Here is a 23,295-nt window from a genome sequence, read left to right as displayed (position 1 = left end):
ATATAGTGATACTACTATTCAACAAAAAATAACCAGGCATATAAGAAGTTGATGCAACATAATAGAAAACCAAGAGAAGTAACAGACAACAGAAACAAATCTACAGTGATTTCAAATAGTGAAGTTATCAGACATGGATTCTAAAATAACATGCTTAGCATGTTTAAGGAAATAAAAGACTAGATTGAAAGTTTCACCAGAGAACTGGAAACTGTTACAAAGAAAGAAAAATAAACTATCAAATGGAAATTCCAGAATGTAAAAATACAATAACTGAGATCAGGAATCAATGGATCAGTGCACAGCATTTTAAATAAACACAGTTGAAAAGAAAAATTAGTGAATGGAAAGACAGATCAGAAGAAAATAGCCAGAATAATGCATAGAGACACAAAATGATTGAAAATTAGATAAGAGAATAGGAGACATAAAGAATAATACAGTGAAAAGGTTTTACCCAACTATGTAACTAAAGTTCTAGAAAAAGAGGAGAGAGATAAGAAGCAATATCTGAAGATAAAATACAAATATTCAAGCAGAACAGCAGCTTGATTTCATTTCTGAAGATCTAAACCCGATAATTAAAAAAAAATCCAAACAGACCTAGATACAGCAATAGGAAGACTGTAGAAATCATATACAAAGATAAAAATTTAAAGCAGCAGCACACGCTACTTTCAAAAGGAAAAAATAAGACTGACTTTTCAATAGAAAAATGGAAGCCAGATGGATAAACACCAAGTTCCCACTAAATAGCACAGAGAACTATATCAATATCCTATGATAAACTATAATGGAAAAGAATATAAAAAATATATGTATGTATAACTGAATCACTTTGTTGTATAGCAGTAATTAACACAACATTATAAATCAACTATATTTCAATTAAATAAATAAAAGAAAAATGGAAGCAAAAAATACTGGAATAGTATCTTCCTTGTGTTAAAAGAAAATAACTGACACACTGAATTCTATACTCAATGAAAATATCAGATTTACTATAAAGAAAATCCTAAAGAGTGTTCTTTAGGTAGAGTAAAAATAATCTCTGTTTTAAGGCCAGAGATGCAGAAAGGAATGAAGACCAACATAAAAAGATAAATATCTGGAGAAGGTAAAGTGAATACTGATTGTATAAAACACAGGGTTTAAAACAATGTATACAGGGGCTTCCCTAGTGGCACAGTGGTTAAGAATCCGCCTGCCAATGCAGGGGACATGGGTTCGAGCTCTGGTCCGGGAAGATCCCACATGCCACAGAGCAACTAAGCCCATGCGCCACAACTACTGAGCCTGCACTCTAGAGCCCGTGAGCTACAACTACTGAGCCCGTGTGCCACAACTACTGAGCCCGCGCTCTAGAGCCCATGCTCCGCAACAAGAGGAGCCACCGCAATGAGAAGCCCATGCACCACAATGAAGAGGAGCCCCCGCTCTCCACAACTAGAGAAAGCCAGCACACAGCAACGAAGTCCCAATGCAGCCAAAAATAAATAAATAAAATAAATAAATTTTAAAAAATGTATACAGAATTAAAATATATTAAAAAAAACCCAGTATTTAAGTTGGGAGGTGAACAAATAAAGTGTTTTAAAGTCTTTACAATCCCCAGAGTTTAAAACACTAATAAGCATTAGTGCTGAGGCTTCTATGATGTGAGGAAGCCTGAACTAGCCTTTAAAATAGACCATATGGGGGGACTTCCCTGGTGGTCTAGTGGTTAGGACTTCACACTTCCACTGTAGGAGTCGCGGGTTCGATCCCTAGTCGGGGAACTAAGATCCCGCATGCCACATGGTGTGGCCAAAAAAAAAAGGTTAAAATAGGTCATATGTAGTATTAGACATGATACCAAAACAAGTGACAAAGGAAAAAAGAGATAAACTGAACTTCAAAGTTTAAAACTTTTGTGCTTAAAGGATACTATCAAAAAAGTAAAAAGACAATTCAGAAAGCTAGAAAAAATATCCACAAATTAAGACATCTGATAAGGTATAGTATTCAGAATATCTAAAGATTCAATAAGAAGAAGACAACACACTTTAAAAATGAGCAAAGGGGGACTTCCCTGGTGGCGCAGTGTTTAAGAATCCACCTGCCAATGCAGGGGACAGGGGTTTGAGCTCTGGTCCAGGAAGATCCCATATGCCGCAGAATACTAAGCCCATGTGTCACAACTACTGAGCCTAGGCTCTAGAGCCTGCGAGCCACAACTACTGAGCCCACGTGCCACAACTACTGAAGTCTGCACGCCTAGAGCCCACGCTCCACAACAAGAGAAGCTACCACAATGAGAATCCCGCGCATGGCAACGAAGAGTAGCCCCCGCACGATGCAACTGGAGAAAGCCCGCGTGCAGCAACGAAGACCCAATGCAACCAAAAATAAAATTAAAAAAAATTAAAAAAAAACAACGAGCAAAGGATCTGCATAGACATTTCTCCAAAGATATACAAATGGCCAATAAGCACATGAAAAGAGGCCAACATCATTAGCCATTGGGAAATGCAAATCAAAATCATAATGAGATACTGCTTCACAACCATGAAGATGGCTGTAATAAGAAAGATAGACAGCAATTATTGGTGAGAATATGGAGAAGCTGGAACACTCACACTGCTGGTAGGAATGTAAAATGGTGCTACTACTATGGAAAACAGTCTGGGAGAGTAAAATACAGATTTACCTTGTGATCCAGCAATTCTATTCCTAGGTATATACCTGCTACGGTCTGAATGTGCCCACTCCCTCTGCCTCCAAATTCATATGTTGAAATCCTAATCACCAAAGGTAATGGCAGCAGTAGGGGGAGTCTTTGGGAGGTGCGAAGTCATGAGGGTAGAACCCTCATGAATGGGATTAGTGCCTTTATAGAAGAGGCTCCAGGGAGATTCCTAGCTCCTTCCACCATGTGAGGACACAGTGAGAAAGTGCCAGCTACGAACCAGGAAGAGGACCTTTACACGATCATGCTGGAGTCTTGATCTTGAACTTCCCAGCCTGCAGAAGTGTGAGCAATGAATTTCTGTTATAAGCTACCCCGTCTGTGGTATCTTGTTAGAGCAGCCCAAATAGACTAAGACAATAACTCAAGAGAAATGAAAACATATGTCCACAGAAAACCTTCTACATGAATGTTCATAGTAGCATTATTCATTATTCATAATCACAAAAAAGTGGAAGCAACTCAAATGTCCATCAATTGATGAAAGGCTAAACAAGATGTGGTATATCCACACAATGGAATATTATTCAGCAATAGAAAGGAGTGAAGTACCAATTCATCCTACATCACAGATGACCTTGAAAACGTTATGCTAAAGAAAGAAGCTGGTCACAAAGGACCAAATAGTATATGATTCCGTTCATATAAAATGTCTAGAATAGGCAAATCTATAGAGACACAAGTGGTTAGTAGTTCTTAGGACTGGGTGGAAGAGAAGAAGGGAGGAGGGAAGATAATGGTTAGCTCATCAAATCAAGAAAAAAGGCTAAAAAACCCAGCTACACTAAAATAGAAAAGGAAAATGGAGGAACCATAGGTTCAGAGTAAGTAGAAAGAACAGGCTATTTTGTTTAACTCTATTAAATACATTAAAAAATGCTGAAGAAATAAATGATTTTCTAGAAAAATATCAGGGACCAAAACAGATACTGAAAGCAACAGAAAATCTAGACATGTCAATCACCACAGAAGAAGCTGAAACAGTTTCAGAGAACCGTCCTCCATGAAAAGAAATAGCCCAGATGCCTTTAGGGTAAGTTCTACCAAATCTTTAAATAACAGGTAACTCCAACATTATTTAAAATATTTTATCAGAGCACAGAAAAAGAAAGAAAACTTCTAGACTCTTCATGAAGTCAGAATAATGTTTATAAAAAATTTGTCAAGGACAGCCCAGGCACACACACACCCCTATGGGCCAATCTCACTCCTGAGATCTATGGAGAAAACCCTAAATAAATCTTAGCAAATAGAATCTAATAGCACATTACCATCATACTGTAATACCATTACCAAGCAAAGTCTGCCCAGAGACAAAGTAATTTACCACATTAACAGATTTTTTAAAAATCATATAATAATCTCCACAGATGCTGAGATTGAATTTGACAGAATTCTACATTTACTCATTAATAAAAACTTGAAATAAAGTAGATAGCTACTTCCTTAACATAATTTAAAAACGGTATCTCAAGCAAAAAGTCACCATCACACTTAAGAAGAAATATTAAAAGTATTCCCATTTATGTCAGTGGCTATTTTTCTTATTTCTATTACCGCTATTACTTAAAAATTTTGAAGACTTATCACTTAATATAGTTAGACAAGTATAAAAACTGGAAAGGAAGAAACTGTATCATTATTTACAGATGGACCAGATACCATTCCTTGGGTCAAATGAAAAATGACTACAGACAATAAAAACAAGCTGATTATGAAATTAATATAAAAACCAACAGACTTTTAAATTAAAAAATATGTTTAAAAGGTACACAGAAGAAAAGATGCCATTTACAAAAGCAAGAGAAAACATAAAATAACCAGGAACAAACTTAAAAATGTTTAAGATCTATTGTAAGAAAAATTCAAAATGCTCTGGCTGAGGAATATAAAAGGTTAGACTGAAAGAACTTGTTCTTAGTTAGAAAGGGTCAATATTATAAAAACCTTCTGTAACAATAAAGTATTTTTTAAATTAAACAAACTATCTACCTATCTTTTGGAATTAGAAAAGCTGATCTTAAAATTTGCATTAAAATATAACCACAAAATATCCTGGATGAGTCTGAAAAATATAGAGTAATAAGGGGAGATGGGCACTATCTGATATTAAGATACATTATAAGGACATAGTAATTACAACACTGTGGACTAGTACATGAAGAGTCAGAGCAATAGTGCAGAAGTTAACTCCAGAAATAGACCAAAACATACAGCTTCTGACTTCTAAGCTAAGGGGACATCAGGTAGGGTATAAAAGAGGCTGTTCCCAGAAATGTAGAACAAGTGCCAACAAATAGTGCTGCAAGTGTAGCACAAGAGGTGCTCTCAGCTGCTCTAAGGCCCCTACCCACTACTGAGTGGCTGAAGAATCAGATTATTAACTTGCAATATGCCTCATCACGTTAAGTTTTAGAAAACTCACTTCCGCCAGGATGACATCATCATCCAGGTCCTCTTCATCATGCTGCTGAGGAGCTGGGGTGACCAGCATTGGAACCCCTTCCTCATCAGAGGAGTCAGATATGGTGATGGGTCCATCTCTGAGATTGATCCAGTCTAAAAGTAGGCAGAGAACACTGTTAGGAGGAGGTGGGCATAATCACATTGTCCTTTAATTCTACTTTGGCATGAAAAGGGTCAAGCTTAAAGCCAAGTTTACAGCTATTGGAATGTTAACTTATCTCCTCAAGCAGCACATGCAACCAAGCATTAAAATGAGCCATTTTTCCATGCTGATCTTTGCCAATAATTCATTTTGGGAATCACCAGAGAAAATCTGACAATTACTATGCTCAAGATTATCAACTTTTTCTTATACTAGACTGGAGGAATCTGTTGATAAAATCTCGACTGCTCATTTCTTAAAAGTGAAATCATGGCCTCCCATCTCACCTCTATTCTTCCAAAGGAATATAAAACACTGCTTTATTCAAACTGATAGGTCTGAAAAAACTTTCAGAAACAGTAAAATTTTCACTTAATATTTAAAATATTAAAATTTGCTCACCTTAGACACAAACCTTAAGTATCACTTACACAAACATATTTCAGTGTCTTAGTCAAACACCCATTTATCATCTATGACAGTAAGCACTTTAACCTTCCTGTTTCCTTTTAAATATAACTAGAGTTAAACTAACCATCTATTGATAGATGTAATAATTCTGTTAAAGGTCTCAAAGTCCTTTTATTTGTTTGAAGACAAAGCACGTTTGATATGAATTACTGGATAACACAGATTAATAATTCCTCCATTAAAGCTCTAATATTTTTCTCAAGGTTAATGCCTCATGTATTTTTATGTTACCCAACAACTTGAAAAGCAATATAAAACCAATTATCTCATTTCATTCCTGTAACAGGACTGTGGTAATGCCAAGATAGTAGTTTAAAACAGGTACGTCCACGGGATCTAAGGTCAGACTGCCTGGATTCCAGCCTCAGCTCTACCACATACTAGCTATATGATGCCATTATTTACTTCTTTAGGCATCCATTTCCTCAACATTAAAGAAAGGCTAACAACACTGCCTACTTCAAATAGCTGTATTACCTAAAATGCTTGTTTATTATAGTACTTGACACACAGTGAAGTTGCCTTATTTTAAGTCCAATGCTACCTACACAGAAACAACCAACTGAACTGAGGGCCTGCGGAAGTACATTATAGAGGATTTCTCTTAAACCTGCATAATGAATCCAAGTGATTATCACCATCACCTGCTGAAACCCTACTAAAATGATAATAAAGGAACTTTAAAAAAGTATAACCTCTTAAGTACACAAAGAAGAGAAAAGGAGATAACAGCCAGCAAGAGATCTAAACAAAATTCTGGAAAACAGCAGATTTACACATGACAAGAGCTCTAGAAGAGTGGATAAGGCTCAAATCCACAGCCTGCAGCGGGGGCGGCCAATCAGAGGTGGCCTAATTCATGTTGCAGAATCGTAGATTTCCTGAATAACTGTTCTCAATTACTGTATGCCTTTGGTCATTTCCAGTCTTTAAATGGTTATTTTAGGGCTTCCCTGGTGGCGCAGTGATTGAGAGTCCGCCTGCCGATGCAGGGGACGCGGGTTCGTGCTCCGGTCTGGGAAGATCCCACATGCCACGGAGCGGCTGGGCCCGTGAGCCATGGCCGCTGAGCCTGCGCGTCCGGAGCCTGTGCTCCGCAACGGGAGAGGCCACAACAGTGAGAGGCCCGCGTACCGCAAAAAAAAAAAAAAGCAAAGGTTATTTTAGACAATTCTGTCCAATTTTACCGTTGATTTTGGGGAGAAGATTTGCCAACCTTCCCACTCAGCCATTCCAGAAGACCCACACTGTGGAGGTCCACTCTGAAGAGCCACTGAGGCAGCGAGTCACTAGACACCACGCCAAGAGAGGAAAGGGGTGTCACTGGAACAGCCATAATGAGTAAGACCCTGGCTGCCTTCTGCTGCTTGGCTCCCTGAATGCTGGCAAACAGTCTTGGATTCCACATTCAAGACACTGTAGATTCCTCTCTGGAAGAATTGGCCCAAGAAAAACACACAGACAACAACCGTGGGGCACCCAGCGAAAAAGTTGGTTTTAAACCTATCATCTTACAGTGAAGCCCAATGGTTTACAAGATACTCCCCAACGTACCACATATAAACATATTAGCTTTTAAAAATATACTTTAAAATTTTAAAGTATAACACAGCAAAGGCTATGAATTAACACAAAAGGTCCATACCCGAGTGACCATCACAAAGGTTCGTAAATACATTTCTTGCACATTAGTAGCCTAAACTACTCACATTAGTTCCTGAAAATACATTCTTTTGATTCTGGCTTCCTTGCAAACAACATGTCTGAGATATATCCATGTTGTTGCATGTTACAGTATGTAGTTTTCTTTGCTGTATGTAATTTACTATATGAATATATCATAAGTTACTTATTCTTCTGTTGACAGACATTTGGGTTTGTTCCAGTCTTGCCTGTTTTGGATAATGCTGTTATGAACATTCTTGTATATGTAACTTGATAGACTCATTTCAGTTGGGTACATTCTAGAAGTGCTGAGCCACAGGGAAAGCATATGTTCAATTTTAGTGGACAATGCCAACCAATTTTCCAAATTGTCTGTGCCAATTTACACTCCCACCAGCAGTGCAGGAACTGGAAACTTGTTTTGTGGCTCAAAATGTCAATTTTGGTAAACACATTGGGTGCAACATTCAATATATGTTTGTTTGCTTATTTATTTATTTAAAACATCTTTACTGGAGTATAACTGCTTTACAATGGTGTGTTAGTTACTGCTTTATAACAAAATGAATCAGCTATACATATACATATGTCCCCATCTCTCCTCCTCCTCCCTCCCATCCTCCCCATCCCACAAAGCACCAAGCTGATCTCCCTGTGCTATGCGGCTGCTTCCCACTAGCTATCTATTTGGTAGTATATATTAGTCCATGCCACTCTCTCACTTCGTCCCAGCTTACCCTTCCCGCTGCCCATGTCCTCAAATCCATTCTCTACATCTTCGTCTTTATTCCTGTCCTGCCCCTAGGTTCTTCATAACCATTTTTTTTTTTAGATTGCATATATATGTGTTAGCATACGGTATTTGTTTTTCTCTTTCTGACTTGCTTCACTCTGTATGACAGATTTTAGGTCCATCCACCTCACTACAAATAACTCAATTTCATTTCTTTTTATGGCTGAGTAATATTACATTGTATATATGTGCCACATCTTCTTTATCTATTCATCTGTCGATGGACACTTAAGTTGCTTCCATGTCCTGGCTATTGTAAATAGAGCTGCAATGAATACTGTGGTACATGACTTTTTGAATTATGGTTTTCTCAGGGTATATGCCCAGTAGTGGGATTGCTGGGTCGTATAGTAGTTCTATTTTTAGTTTTTTAAGGAACCTCCATACTGTTCTCCATAGTGGCTGTATCAATTTACATTCCCACCAACAGTCCAAGAGGGTTCCCTTTTCTCCACACCCTCTCCAGCATTTATTGTTTGTAGATTTTTTGAGGATGGCCATTCTGACTGGTGTGAAGTGACACCTCATTGTAGTTTTGATTTGCTTTTCTCTAATGATTAGTGATGTTGAACATTCTTTCACGTGTTTGTTGGCAATCTGTATATCTTCTTTGGAGAAATGTCTATTTAGGTCTTCTGCCTATTTTTGGATTGGGTTGTTTGTTTTTTTGATATTGAGCTGCACAAGCTGCTTGTAAATTCTGGAGATTAATCCTTTGTCAGTTGCCTCATTTGCAAATATTTTCTCCCATTCTGAGGGTTGTCTTTTCATATTGTTTATGGTTTCCTTTGCTGTGCAAAAGCTGTTAAGTTTCATTAGGTCCCATTTGTTTATTTTTGTTTTTATTTCCATTTCTCTAAGAGGTGGATCAAAAAGAATCTTGCTGTGATTTATGTCATGGAGTGTTCTGCTTATGTTTTCCTCTAAGAGCTTTATAGTATCTGGCCTTACATTTAGGTCTTTAATCCATTTTGAGTTTATTTTTGTGTATGGTGTTAGGGAGTGTTCTCATTTCATTCTTTTACATGTAGCTGTCCAGTTTTCCCAGCACCACTTATTGAAGAGGCTATCTTTGTTCCACTGTATATTCTTGCCTCCTTAATCAAAAATAAGGTGACCATATGTGTGCGGGTTTATCTCTGGGCTTTCTATCCTGTTCCATTGATCTGTATGTCTGTTTTTGTGCCAGTACCATACTGTCTTGATTACTGCAGTTTTGTAGTATAGTCTGAAGTTAGGGAGCCTGATTCCTCCAGCTCCGTTTTTCTTTCTCAAGATTGCTTTGGCTATTCGGGGTCTTTTGTGTATCCATACAAATTTTAAGATTTTTTGTTCTAGTTCTCTGAAAAATGCCACTGGTAGTTTGACAGAAATTGCATTGAATCTGTACATTGCTTTGGGTAGTATAGTCATTTTCACAATGTTGATTCTTCCAATCCAAGGACATGCTATTTCTCTCCATCTGTTTGTAGCATCTTTAATTTCTTTCATCAGTGTCTTATAGTTTTCTGCATACAGGTCTTTTGTCTCCTTAGGTAGGTTTATTCCTAAGTATTTTATTCTTTTGGTTGCAATGGTAAATGGGCGTGTTTCCTTAATTTCTCTTTCAGATTTTTCATCATTAGTGTATAGGAATGCAAGAGATTTCTGTGCATTAATTTTGTATCCTGCTACTTTACCAAATTCATTGATTAGCTCTAGTAGTTTTCTGGTAGCGTCTTTTGGATTCTCTATGTATAGTATCATGTCATCTGCAAACAGTGACAGCTTTACTTCTTCATTTCCAATTTGTATTCCTTTTATTTCTTTTTCTTTTCTGATTGCTGTGGCTACAACTTCCAAAACTATGTTGAATAACAGTGGTGAGAGTGGGCAACCTTGTTTTGTTCCTGATCTTAGTGGAAACGGTTTCAGTTTTTCACCGTTGAGAACAATGTTGGCTGTGGGATTGACATATATGGCCTTTATTATGTTGAGGTAAGTTCCCTCTATGCTTACTTTCAGGAGGGTTTTTATCATAAAAGGGCGTTGAATTTTGTCGAAAGCTTTCTCTGCATCTATTGAGATGATCATATGGTTTTTCTCCTTCAATTTGCTAATATGGTGTATCACATTGATTGATTTGTAAATATTGAACAATCCTTGCATTCCTGGGATAAACCCCACTTGACCATGGTGTATGATCCTTTTAATGTACTGTTGGATTCTGTTTCCTAGTATTTTGTTGAGGATTTTTTCATCTATGTTCATCAGTGATCTTGGCCTGTAGTTTTCTTTCTTTGTGACATCCTTGTCTGGTTTTGGTATCAGGGTGATGGTGGCCTCATAGAATGAGTTTGGGAGTGTTCCTCCCTCTGCTATATTTTGGAAGAGTTTGAGAAGGATAGGTGTTAGCTCTCCTCTAAATGTTTGATAGAATTCGCCTGTGAAGCCATCTGGTCCTGGGCTTTTGTTTTTTGGAAGATTTTTAATCACAGTCTCAATTTCAGTGCTTGTGATTAGTCTGTTTATATTTTCTATTTCTTCCTGGTTCAATCTCAGAAGGTTGTGCTTTTCTAAGAATTTGTCCAGTTCTTCCAGGTTGTCCATTTTATTGGCATATAGCTGCTTGTAGTAATCTCTCATGATCCTTTGTATTTCTGCAGCGTCAGTTGTTACTTCTCCTTTTTCATTTCTAATGCTATTGATTTGAGTCTTCTCCCTTTTTTTCTTGATGAGTCTGGCTAATGGTTTATCAAATTTGTTTATCTTCTCAAAGAACCAGCTTTTAGTTTTATTGATCTTTGCTACTGTTTCCTTCATTTCTTTTTCATTTATTTCTGATCTGGTCTTTATGATTTCTTTCCTTCTGCTAACTTTGGGGTTTTTTTGTTCTTCTTTCTCTAATTGCTTTAGGTGTAAGGTTAGGTTGTTTATTTGAGATGTTTCTAGTTTCTTGAGGTAGGACTGTATTGCTTTAAGCTTCCCTCTTAGAACTGCTTTTGCTGCATCCCATAGGGTTTGGGTCGCCGTGTTTTCATTGTCATTTGTTTCTAGCTATATTTTGATTTCCTCTTTGATTTCTTCAGTGATCTCTTGGTTATCAAGTAGTGTATTGTTTAGCCTCCATGTATTTGTATTTTTTGCAAATTTTTTCCTTTAATTGATATCTAGTCTCATAGCATTGTGATCGGAAAAGATACTTGATACGAAATCAATTTTCTTAAATTTACCAAGGCTTGATTTGTGACCCAAGATATGATCTATCCTGGAGAATGTTCCATGAGCACTTGAGAAGAAATTGTATTCTGTTGTTTTTGGATGGAATGTCCTATAAATATCAATTAAGTCCATCTTGTTTAATGTGTGATTTAAAGCTTGTGTTTCCTTATTTACTTTCATTTTGGATGATCTGTCCATTGGTGAAAGTGGGGTGTTAAAGTCCCCTACTATGATTGTGTTACTGTCGATTTCCCCTTTTATGGCTGTTAGCATTTGCCTTATGTACTGAGGTGCTCCTATGTTGGGTGCATAAATATTTACAATTGTTATATCTTCCTTCTTGGATTGATCCCTTGAACATTATGTAGTGTCCTTCTTTGTCTCTTGTAATAGTCTTTAGTTTAAAGTCTATTTTGTCTGATATGAGAACTCCTACTCCAGCTTTCTTTTGACTTCCATTTCCATCCCCTCACTTTCAGTCTGTATGTGTCCCTAGGTCTGAAGTGGGTCTCTTGTAGACAGCATATATATGGGTCTTGTTTTTGTATCCATTCAGCCAGTCTATGTCTTTTGGTTGGAGCATTTAATCCATTTACATTTAAGGTAATTATCGATATGTATGTTCTTATTACCATTTCCTTGATTGTTCTGGGTTTGTTACTGTAGGTCTTTTCTTTCTCTTGTGTTTCCTTCCTAGAGAAGTTCCTTTAGCATTTATTGTATAGCTGGTTTGGTGGTGCTGAATTCTCTTAGCTTTTGCTTGTCTGTAAAGGTTTTAATTTCTCCATCAAATCTGAATGAGGTCCTTGCTGAGTAATCTTGGTTGTAGGTTTTTCCCTTTCATCACTTTAAATATGTCCTGCCACTCCCTTATGGCTTGCAGAGTTTCTGCTGAAAGATCAGCTGTTAACCTTATGGAGACTCCCTCGTATGTTATTTGTTGTTTTTCCCTTGCTGCTTTTAATACTTTGTATTTAATTTTTGATAGTTTGATTAATATGTGTCTTGGCGTGTTTCTCCTTGGATTTATCCTGTACAGGACTCTCTGTGCTTCCTGGATGTGATTAACTCTTTCCTTTCCCATATTAGGGAAGTTTTCAACTATAATCTCTACAAATATTTTCTCAGTCCCTTTCTTTTTCTCTTCTTCTTCTGGTACCCCTATAATTCAAATGCTGGTGTGTTTAATGTTGTCCCAGAGGTCTCTGAGACTGTCCTCAATTCTTTTCATTCTTTTTTCTTTATTTTGCTCTGCAGTAGTTACTTCCACTATTTTATCCTCCAGGTCACTTACCTGTTCTTCTGCCTCAGTTATTTTGCTACTGATTCCTTCTAGAGAATTTTTAATTTCACTTATTGTGTTGTTCATCATTGTTTGTTTGCTCTTTAGTTCTTCTAGGTTCTTGTTAAATGTTTCTTGTATTTTCTCCATTCTATTTCCAAGATTTTGGATCATCTTTACTCTCATTACTCTGAATTCTTTTTCAGGTAGACTATTTCCTCTTCATTTGTTTGGTCTGGTGGGTTTTTACCTTGCTCCTTCATCTGCTGTGTGTTTCTCTCTCATCTCATTTTGCTTAACTTACTGTGTTTGGGGTCTCCTTTACACAGGCTGCAGGTTTGTAGTTCCCATTGTTTTTGGTGTCTGCCCCCAGTGGCTAAGGTTGGTTCAGTGGGTTGTGTAGGCATCCTGGTGGAGGGGACTGGTGCCTGTGTTCTGGAGGAAGAGGCTAGATCTTGTCTTTCTGGTGGGCAGGACCGCATCCGATGGTGTGTTTTGGGGCATCTGTGACCTTATTATGATTTTAGATAGCCTCTCTGTTAATGGGTGGGGTTGTGTTACTGTCTTGCTAGTTGTTTGGCATAGGGTGTCCAGCACTGTAGCTTGCTGGTCGTTGAGTGGAGCTGGGTCTTGGCATTGAGATGGAGATCTCTGGAAGAGCTTTTGCTGTTTAATATTACATGGAGCCAGGAGGTCTCCGGTGGACCAATGTCCTGAACTTGGCTCTCCCACCTCAGAGACACAGGCCTGACACCCAGCCAGAGCACCAAGACCCTGTGGGCCACATGGCTCAGAAGAAAAGGGAGAAAAAAAGAAAGAAACAAATAAATAAATAAAATAAAATAGTTATTAAAATAAATAATTATTAAAAATAAAAAAATTAAAAAGTAATTTAAAAAAACGGACAGACAGAACCCTAGGACAAATGGTAAAAGCAAAGCTATACAGACAAAATCATACAAAGAAGCATACACATACAAACTCACAAAAAGAGAAAAAGGAATAAAATATATATATCGTTGCTCCCAAAGTCCACTGCCTCAATTTTGGAATGAGGTTGTCTATTCAGGCATTCCACAGATGCAGGGTACATCAAGTTGAGTGTGGCAATATAGTCCACTGCTCCTGAGGCTGCTAGGAGAGATTTCCCTTTCTCTTCTTTCTTTGCACAGCTCCCGGGGGGGTTCAGCTTTGGATGTGGGCCCACCTCTGCGTGTAGGTCAGCTGAGGGCATCTGTTCCTTCGCTCAGACAGGACGGGGTTAAAGTAGCAGCTGATTGGGGGCTCTGGCTCACTCAGGCCAGGGGGAGGGAGGGGTACAGCATGCGGGGCGAGCCTGCGGTGGCAGAGGCTGGTGTGACGTAGCAACAGCCTGAGGTGCGCCATGTGTTCTCCCGGGGAAGCTGTCCCTGGATCACGGGACCCTGGCAGTGGCGAGCTGCACAGGCTCCCAGGAGGGGAGATGTGGACAGTGACTTGTGCTTGTACACAGGCTTCTTGGTGTCTGTAGCGACTGCCTTAGCGTCTCATGCCTGTCTCTGGGGTCCATACTGATAGCCACGGCTTGCGCCTGTCTCTGGAGCTCGTTTAGGCGGTGATCTGCATCCCCTCTCCTTGCGCACCCTGAAACAATGGTCTCTTGCCTCTTAGGCAGGTCCAGACTTTTTCCCGGACTCCCTCCCGGCTAGCTGTGGCACACTAGCCCCCCTCAGGCTGTGTTCATGCAGCCAACCCCAGTCCTCTCCCTGGGATCTGACCTCCGAAGCCCAAGCCTCAGCTCCCAGCCCCCGCCCGCCGCAGCGGGTGAGCAGACAAGCCTCTCAGGCTGGTGAGTGCTGGTCGGCACTGATCCTCTGTGCGGGAATCTCTCCACTTTGCCCTCTGCACCCCTGTTGCAGTGCTCTCCTCTGTGGCTCTGAAGCTTCCACCGCACCCCCCACAACCCGTCTCTGCCAGTGAAGGGGCTTCCTAGTGTATGGAAACTTCTCCTCCTTCACAGCTCCTTCCCAGTGGTGCAGGTCCCGTCCCTATTCTTTTGTCTGTTTTTCCTTTTTTCTTTTGTCCTACCCAGGTACGTGGGGAGTTTCTTGCCTTTTGGGAAGTCTGAGGTCTTCTGCCAGCATTCAGTAGGTGTTCTGTAGGAGTTGTTCTACATGTAGATGTAGTTTTGATGTATTTGTGGGGAGGAAGATGATCTCCACGTCTCACTCCTCTGCCATCTTGAAGGTCTCTCTGTACTCACAATCTGGGTGTATGGCTGTTGTCTCCTTTTCTTCACATTCCAGGGCCCTTTGCTCAAAGAAGGTGACCAGGTTCAGCTTAGAGACAGCAACACCTGGTGCGTGGCCTGGAGGGCAGACAGGGTTTCAGCCGCCCGGGTCTGTCCCAAGTACAGTGGCAGTCCCATATATGTTTATTATGTCCAGTTTGTTGATCGTGTTCTTCCAGTGTTCCATATTTATACAAATGTTTCTGTGTGCTTGATCTCTCTCTGTTATTGAAAGAAACATGTTAAAATCTCCCATTTTGATTGTAGATTTGTCCAACTCTCCTTTTAGTTCTGTCAATGTTTTCTTTGTATATTTTGATACCATATTACTACTCTATAGAGATTAGAATTGTTCTATCTTCCCAGACTCTATCTTTCCCAGAACTCTTTATCTGCATTAACACTTCTGGCTGGATTGTCTACTTTATCTAATAATATATAGACTTAACAGCTCTGTCTTGAGGGCTACTGTTTGCATAATATACCTTTTTTTTTTATTCTTGTACTTTTAACTTTTCTTTATTTTACCTTTATTTTTAAGGCTATCTTCACTGGATATAGAATTTTAGGTGAATACTATTCAGCAATTAAAAGGGATTGAATTACTGATACATGCAACAACATGGATGAATCAAAAAAATTATGCTGTGCGGAAGAATTCAGGACAAAGAGTAAACACTGTATGATTCTATTTATATGAACCTGTATAGTGACAAAAAGCACATCAGTGGTTTCCTTAGTTCAGGAGTGGGGTGAGGACTACCTGCAAAGGGGCATATAGGAATCTTTCTGGATATGTTCTACATCATGACTGAGGTGGTGGTTATATGGGTATATTCATTTTTCAAAACTCACTGAACTATACACTTAAAATGTGTATAGTTCCTCACGACAAAATTCTTCACAACGGGTGCAAAATACACAAAACGTGTCCAACAGAAAAATATACCTCTAAAGCCAATAATTTCCCAAAATAAATTAGTTGTTCTTAAAGAGACTTTGTTGAAGTATATTTAAGACACAGTTAAAAAAACAATCACAACATTTATTTGATATACATGTTCAGAAAATTTGGAAATGATCATACATACAAATTACAACTAGGATTTAAAACTTCCTAAATCACAATAAATTATGGCTACAATCACTACCAAGTTAGAATACACATTAATAAAATCCTAAAAAATTCAGTATTTCTTTTGTTTTCATAATTTGCATAGCTTAAAGAAACTTGTTTTTCTCAATTTATTTGCTTAATAAAATTTGCTCAATTTTAAATTATCTGAAAGCCCTATATATATAATTTACCTTCTGCTGAAAAAAAAAAAGTCTTCATAAGCACAAAATATTATCAATGGGAAAACACACAAAAAATGGTATAACTTTTTCCATGGAATTTATACTTCTGATCTTTTCCTACTCATCAGCATAACGTTTTTCCTTTTAGTCCAGATGTAACTGTGAATGACGATCTGATAGGAAATTTCATATGCGTTTAGGAATCTTAGAGAAATGTAGGCTCTCTTTTCCTTTATGAATGAATGAATTTCCCCTAATTTTAAACTGTAAAGTCAAAGAATACACGTCCTAAAATTCCTTGTAAGGCTAAACCAGAATCTTCTGGCAAAAACTAAATTAAGTATTGTATGAGGGACCAGAAGTGCTTTAGCAGCAGATTCAGTACTTTCAGAATGCACAGGCCTGGAGGTGCACTCCTCTGCAGTCACTATTCCTTCAAAAACTGAGAACTACCACAGTTCCCGTACTCCTACCTCTTAAGATCTAATCTACTTGTGATAGAAGGTTCTTAAACCCCATTCATGCCAGCAGGAATCACCATTTAACACAAAATTCTAGTCTGATGAGTCCATTGAAACCTGATGTCCTGAGATATAAAAATGAAACGTCTCTGGGTTTTACATGGTGCAGAACAGATTCACTTCAAAGACAATATAACCGTAACATTAAGGGAAAAAGCAACGATGAAAGAGAGAAAGTGCGAACACTTACCTCGTCCCCGGTGGCAGTGGAAGTTGTTCAAGTGAATTACCTCTTCATTGTTGTTTCCCTCTGCCATTTTCCAATGCAGACATACAGCTATGTGCTTGCTAATATCTGAACATGGTGACTACCTGTTCCAAAGAGTCTGAAAAAGAAAAGAAAAAGAACATTAAGAATGAGGGAATATCAAAACTCTTCCCACATACCTGGTCAAGGTAGCATTCCAAGCTTATCGTGAAAACACCACTAAAAAGAAAAATAGGGGCTTCCCTGGTGGCACAGTGGTTAAAGAATCCGCCTGCCAATGCAGGGGACACAGCTTCAAGTCCTGGTCTGGGAAGATCCCACATGCCGTGGTGCAACTAAGCCCATGCGCCACAACAACTGAGCCTACACTCTAGGGCCCGCGTGCCACAACTACTGAAGCCCGTGTGCCTAGAGGCCGTGCTCTGCAACAAGAGAAGCCACTGCGATGAGAAGCCCATGTCCCACAACAAAGAGTAGCCCCCCGTTTGCCACAACTAGAGAAAACCCATGCGCAGCAATGAAGACCCAATGCAGCCAATAAATAAGTAAATAAAATAAATTAAAAAAAAAAAAAGAAAGAAAAAGAAAAAGAAGGGGACATCCCTGGTGGCACACTGGTTAAGACTCCGCACTCCCAATGCAGGGGGCCCAGGTTCGATCCCTGGCCAGGGAACTAGATCCCACATGCATGCTGTGACTGAGTTTGTGTGCCACAAATAAGGAGCCCATGTGCCACAACTAAAGAGCAGGCAAGTGGCAACTAAGGAGCCGGCGAGCTGCAACTAAGAAGCCCACCTGCTGCAACCAAGACCCAGCACAACAACAACAAAATAATAATAAATAAATAAATAAAAAGAAAAAAGAATAACTAAAAAGCTAACAGAACGGGACTTCCCTGGTGGCGCAGTGGTTATTAAGAATCCGCCTGCCAATGCAGGGGACATGGGTTCGAGCCCTGGTCTGGGAGGATCCCACATGCCGTGGAGCAACTAAGCCCGTGCACCACAACTACTGAGCCTGTGCTCTAGAGCCCGCGAGTCACAGCTACTGAGCCTGCGTGCTGCAACCACTGAAACCCACGCACCTAGAGCCTGTGCTTCTCAACAAGAGAAGCCACCACAGTGAGAAGCACGCGCACTGCAACAAAGAGTAGCCCCTGCTCGCTGCAACTAGAGAAAGCCCACGCACAGCAATGAAGACCCCATGCAGTCAAAAAAATAAAATAAAAATGTGTATCTATAGCAACTTATATAAAATAAATAAATAATAAAAAAGGTAACAGAAGAGGAAAAATAGAAATTAAAAAAAACATTACTGGGGCTTCCCTGGTGGTGCAGTGGTTGAGAGTCCGCCTGCCAATGCAGGGCACACGGGTTTGTGGCCCGGTCTGGGAAGATCCCACATGCCGCAGAGCGGCTCGGCCCATGAACCATGGCCACTGAGCCTGCGCCTCCGGAGCCTGTGCTCCGCAACGGGAGAGGCTACAGCAGTAAGAGGCCCGCGTACAGCAAAAAAACAAACAAACCATTACTGCAAAAGAACATACAAAAGATCAGCAAAGGATCAAAGAACAGATGGAACGTATATTTTAAAAAAGTAAAATTAAACTGGAAAAATTAAAATAAAATAAACAAAAAAAGGAACTAAAAAACATTTTTCAAAAAGTAAATTAAAAACTCAATTACAGCAACCTATGGAATGGGTGAAAGTATCTGCAAATCATAACCCCTAATAAGGTGCTAAAATCCAGAATACATAAAGAACTCACAGAGATCAATGGCAAAAAACCCAAAATAATCCAATTTTTAAAAATGGGCAAAGTACCTAAATAGACATTTTCCCAAGTAAGATATTCAAATTGGCCAACAGGTATGTTAAAAGGTGCTCAACAGCACTAAACACCAGGGAAATGCAAATCAAAATCACCTGTGCCTGTCAGAATGGTTATCATTCATTCAAAAACTCATTGTTATGAGCGATAACAATGCTAGCAGGATATGGAAAAAGGGGAACCTTTGTACACTGTTGGTGGGATTATAAATTGGAACAGCCACTAAGGAAAACAGTATGGAGGTTCCTCAAAAATTTTAAAATAGAACTACCACATGATCCAGTAATTCCACTACTGGGTATATATCTGAAGGAAACGAAATATCTCGATACTTTGAAGATATCTGCACTGCCATGTTCACTACAGCACTATTTATAATAGCCAAGACATGGAAGCAACCTAAGTGTCCACTGACAGATGAATGGGTAAAGAAAATGGAATACTATTCAACTACAAAAAAGAAGGAAATCCTGACATCTGAGACAACATGGATGGACCCTGAGAGCATTATACTAGGTGAAATAAGTCAGATAGAGAAAGACAAATTCTGTATGATCTCACTTACATGTGGAATCTAAAAACAAACAAGCAAACAAAAAAAACAAAACTATAAAAAAAGACTCACAGAAAAAGAGATCAGATTTGTGTTTACAAGAGGTGGGAGAATTGGATGAAGGTGGTCAAAAGGTAAAACTTCCAGGTATAAGATAAACAAGTACTGGGGATGTAATGTACAGCATGGGGACTAAGGTTAACACTGTTGTCTGGTGCATCTGAAAGTTGCTAAGAAGGTAAACCCTAAAAGTTCTCATCATAGGGAGAAAAAACTTTTTTCTTTTGGTATCTATATGGATGGATGTTAACTAAACTTATCGTGGTAATCATTTCAATGTATGTAAGTCAAGTCATTATGCTGTACAACTTTAAAAAATTCAACTGTATCAGAAATTATATTACATAAACAGACTATTACAATTAAAAAACAGATTATCAGAATGGATAAATGAAACCCAACTAAGTGTGTTTTACAAGATAAACAGTGTAAGTACAAGAAAACTGAAATATTTAAAGTAAAAGGATAGAAAGCAAACATCAAACGTTAACAACTCATCTAATAAGTCCTTAATTTCAGATACCGTAGTTCTTAATTATAAAATGTCCATCTGAGGAAATGCAGATGGCCAACAGGCACATGAAAAGATGTTCAACATCACTAATCAGGGAAATACAAATCAAAACCACAAAGAGATATCAACCCACATCTGTCAGAATGGCCATCATTAAAAAGAACACAACAAATGTTGGAGAGGATGGGGAGAAAAGGGAACCCTCGTACACTGTTGGTGGGAATATAAACTGAAGCAACCACTATGGAAAACAACATGGAGGTTTCTCAAAAAACTAAAAATAGAACTACCATATGACCTAGGAATTCCACTCTTGGCTATTTATCTGAAAAAAACAAAAACACTAATTCGAAAAGATACCTGCAACCCAATGTTCATCGCAGCATTATTTACAACTGCCAAGATATTGAAGCAACTTAAGTGTCCATCAAAAGATGAATGGATAAAGAAGATGTGGTATATTTATGCAGTGAAATACTACTCAGCCATAAAAAAAAGAACAAAGTTTTGCCATTTGCAGCCACACGAATGGACTTGGAGGGCATTATGCTAAGTGAAATAAGACAGAGAAAGACAAATACTGTAAAGTATTACTTATATGTGGAATCTAAAAAATACATCAAACTATTGAATGTAACAAAAAAGTAGGAGACTCACACATATAGAGAACAAAGCAGTGGTTACCAGTGGAGAGAGGAAAGGGGGAAGGGGCAATAATATAGGGGTAGGGGGAAATAAAGGTACAAAATATTAGGTATAAAATAAGCTACAAGGATATACTGATTGTACAACACGGGGAATACAGCCAATATTTTATAATAACTATAAATAGAATATAACCTTTTAAAATTGTAAATCACTGTATTGTACACCTATAACTTATATAATATTGTACAGCAACTATATGTCAATAAAAAGTCCATCTGATTTTTAAAAATAAATTCTAGTTCTCTGTTGAAATTCTCTTTTTAACTATTTTATCCCCCTGCTCTTTACAAAACTCATAAAAAACTGCATGAGTGCACTAGTATCTGACAAAATGGATATTACAAGTATTATTACAAACGAGTAGGGAGATTTAATCCAGATAAGGTCAACTCACAGAAGATATAACAACGTTAAACCTGTATGAACTTAATAACACAGTTTCAAAATATATATGGCTTAAACTGACAGACCTTAAAGAAATAAGACAAATCCACACCTACAGCTGGACAGAAGACTTGAACAGCACTATCAAACAGCTGACTTTACTGACATTTATAGATCACTCCACCTAACTACTGCAGAATACACATTCTTTTCAAATGCACCAGGAACATTTACAGAACAGACTACATGCTGAGCCATAAAGCTAGCCTCAACAAATGTGCTGGGCTTGAAATCATACAGCATGTGTTGTATGACAACAGTCAGTAAAAGAAAAATTGGAAATTACTAAGTATTAGAAATTAAGTAACCTAAACAACCCATGGGTTAAAAAAATTACATTGAAAATTAGAAACTATTTTGACTGAACTGAAAGGTAATGAAAACAAAACACATCAAAATTTGTGGGATAGAATTAAAGCAGTGCTGAAAGGATAATTTACAGGTCCAAATGCATACTTTAGAGAAGAAAAAACAACCCAAAAATCATTGATTTAAGCTTTGATCTCAAGAAGTTAGAAAAAGAGCAGTAAATTAAACCCAGAAAAAGTACACAGAAAAAACTTGTAAGAGCAGAAACTGAAACAGATTATAAACATAAAACTGAGAAAAATCAAAGCAAAAAGGTTTCTCTAAAAAGATTAATAACATACAAAAAAATCTAAAAAGATTAAATAAGATTGATAAAACTTTATTAAGAATGATTAAGAAAAAAAGGGAGAAAACACAAATTACCACCACCTGGAATGTTAAAGAAGACATCACTACAGATTCTACAATATAAAAAAATACCATGAATAACTTTATACCACTTAATTTGAAATTTTAACTGAAATAAACTCCTTGAGACACAATTTACCACAATTGAACAAAAAAACTAAATTTCAACAGATCTCTGTCAAATAAAGAAACTGAATAATTAATAACCTACCCACAAAGTATACAGCAAGCCCAGTAAAGTTTCCTAAACATTTGAGGAAGAAATGTAACTAGTATTACAAAAACTCAGAGAACAGAAAAAGAGCAAACATTATTTCTGAAATCATTTTACGAGGCTAGCACAATTTTGATACTGAACGGTGATGAGAACATGACTAGAAAGACTAGAATCTCTCATGAACACAAATGAAAAATCCTAACCAAAGCAATGCAACGTTCATTACTAGAGTAAAAGAAAACTACATAGTCACTGCAGTTGAAAAAAAAAGTGTTCAAAATTAACACCTATTCACGACTAAAATCTCTCAGCAAATTGGTATTGGAGTGAATTTCCTTCATCTAATTAAAGCCATTTCAAAAACACTAGAGCAATCCTCACACCGAAGAGTGAAACACTGAAAAGCTTTCTCTCTGAAACTCAGAAGAGTTTTCACCATTTTTTTGTCAACACTGTATTGGAGGTTGTAGCAAGCAGAGTCAGGCAATAAAAAATAAAGTATCAGGTTGAAAGGAAGAAATAAAAATGGCATTATTTGCAGATAAGATTGTGGTACTGATGCAAAGATAGAAAAATAGAACAGAGGGCTCAGAAACACAGCCACATACACCTGGTCACCCACATAAAAACAAAGGTGTTACTGAAATGCAGTGGGAAGAATGGCCTTTTCAATAAACATTGCTGGGCCAAGTGGATATCTATATGGGAAGAAAATGAGCCTTGATACATTCCTTATACCACCCATCAACATCAATTCCAGATAGATTACATGAAAGAGAAAACAATAAAGATACTAGAAGATTACAAGAGAACAAAATTATGTATATCTGTATGTGTAACTGTACACAGAGATACCACTGGAATAAGTGAATGAATGAAAAACAAAATCTCTAGATACAAGGCCAACATACAAAAAATGAACTAGTATGAAACAATTAGACAAAAACACATTTTAAAAGAGTAGCATCAAAAACAATCAACAGGGATGAACACATGAAAAATGTGTAAGACCTCTACACAGAAAACTGTAAAACATCACTGAGAGAAATTAAAGAGTAGATAAATGGAGAGACATACCACATTTGTGGGTTGGAAGACTCAAGTTTGTAAAGATGTCAATTCTCCCCAAATTGGTCTACAAGGTTAAGACAGCCTTAGATTTAAAAAATGGATATGTACTAGATGATTTTAAAACTTACAGGAAAA

The 23,295-nt window shown here is 38.0% G+C and overlaps 1 protein-coding gene across 2 annotated transcripts in view; it reads right to left on the bottom strand.

Moving 5' to 3' along the window:
* Positions 1–23,295, bottom strand: part of RNF216 (ring finger protein 216) — a 172,098-nt gene that overhangs the window by 135,297 nt on the left and 13,506 nt on the right. For both annotated transcript variants that reach the window (XM_029219533.1, XM_029219534.1), the window contains exons 2-3: positions 17,028–17,163; positions 5,154–5,287 (exon numbers count right to left, since the gene is read on the bottom strand). In XM_029219533.1, the coding sequence (XP_029075366.1) occupies positions 5,154–5,287; positions 17,028–17,094 (201 nt within the window). In that variant the 5' untranslated portion in view covers positions 17,095–17,163. The remainder of the gene's footprint in view (positions 1–5,153; positions 5,288–17,027; positions 17,164–23,295) is intronic.

The sequence above is a fragment of the Monodon monoceros genome, unplaced genomic scaffold (assembly GCF_005190385.1).
Source record: "Monodon monoceros isolate NGI ecotype Baffin Bay Population unplaced genomic scaffold, NGI_Narwhal_1 Super_Scaffold_13, whole genome shotgun sequence".
Taxonomy (NCBI): domain Eukaryota; kingdom Metazoa; phylum Chordata; class Mammalia; order Artiodactyla; family Monodontidae; genus Monodon; species Monodon monoceros.
Note: the sequence above shows the minus strand (reverse complement) of the source record. Positions and strands in the feature narration are given on the sequence as shown.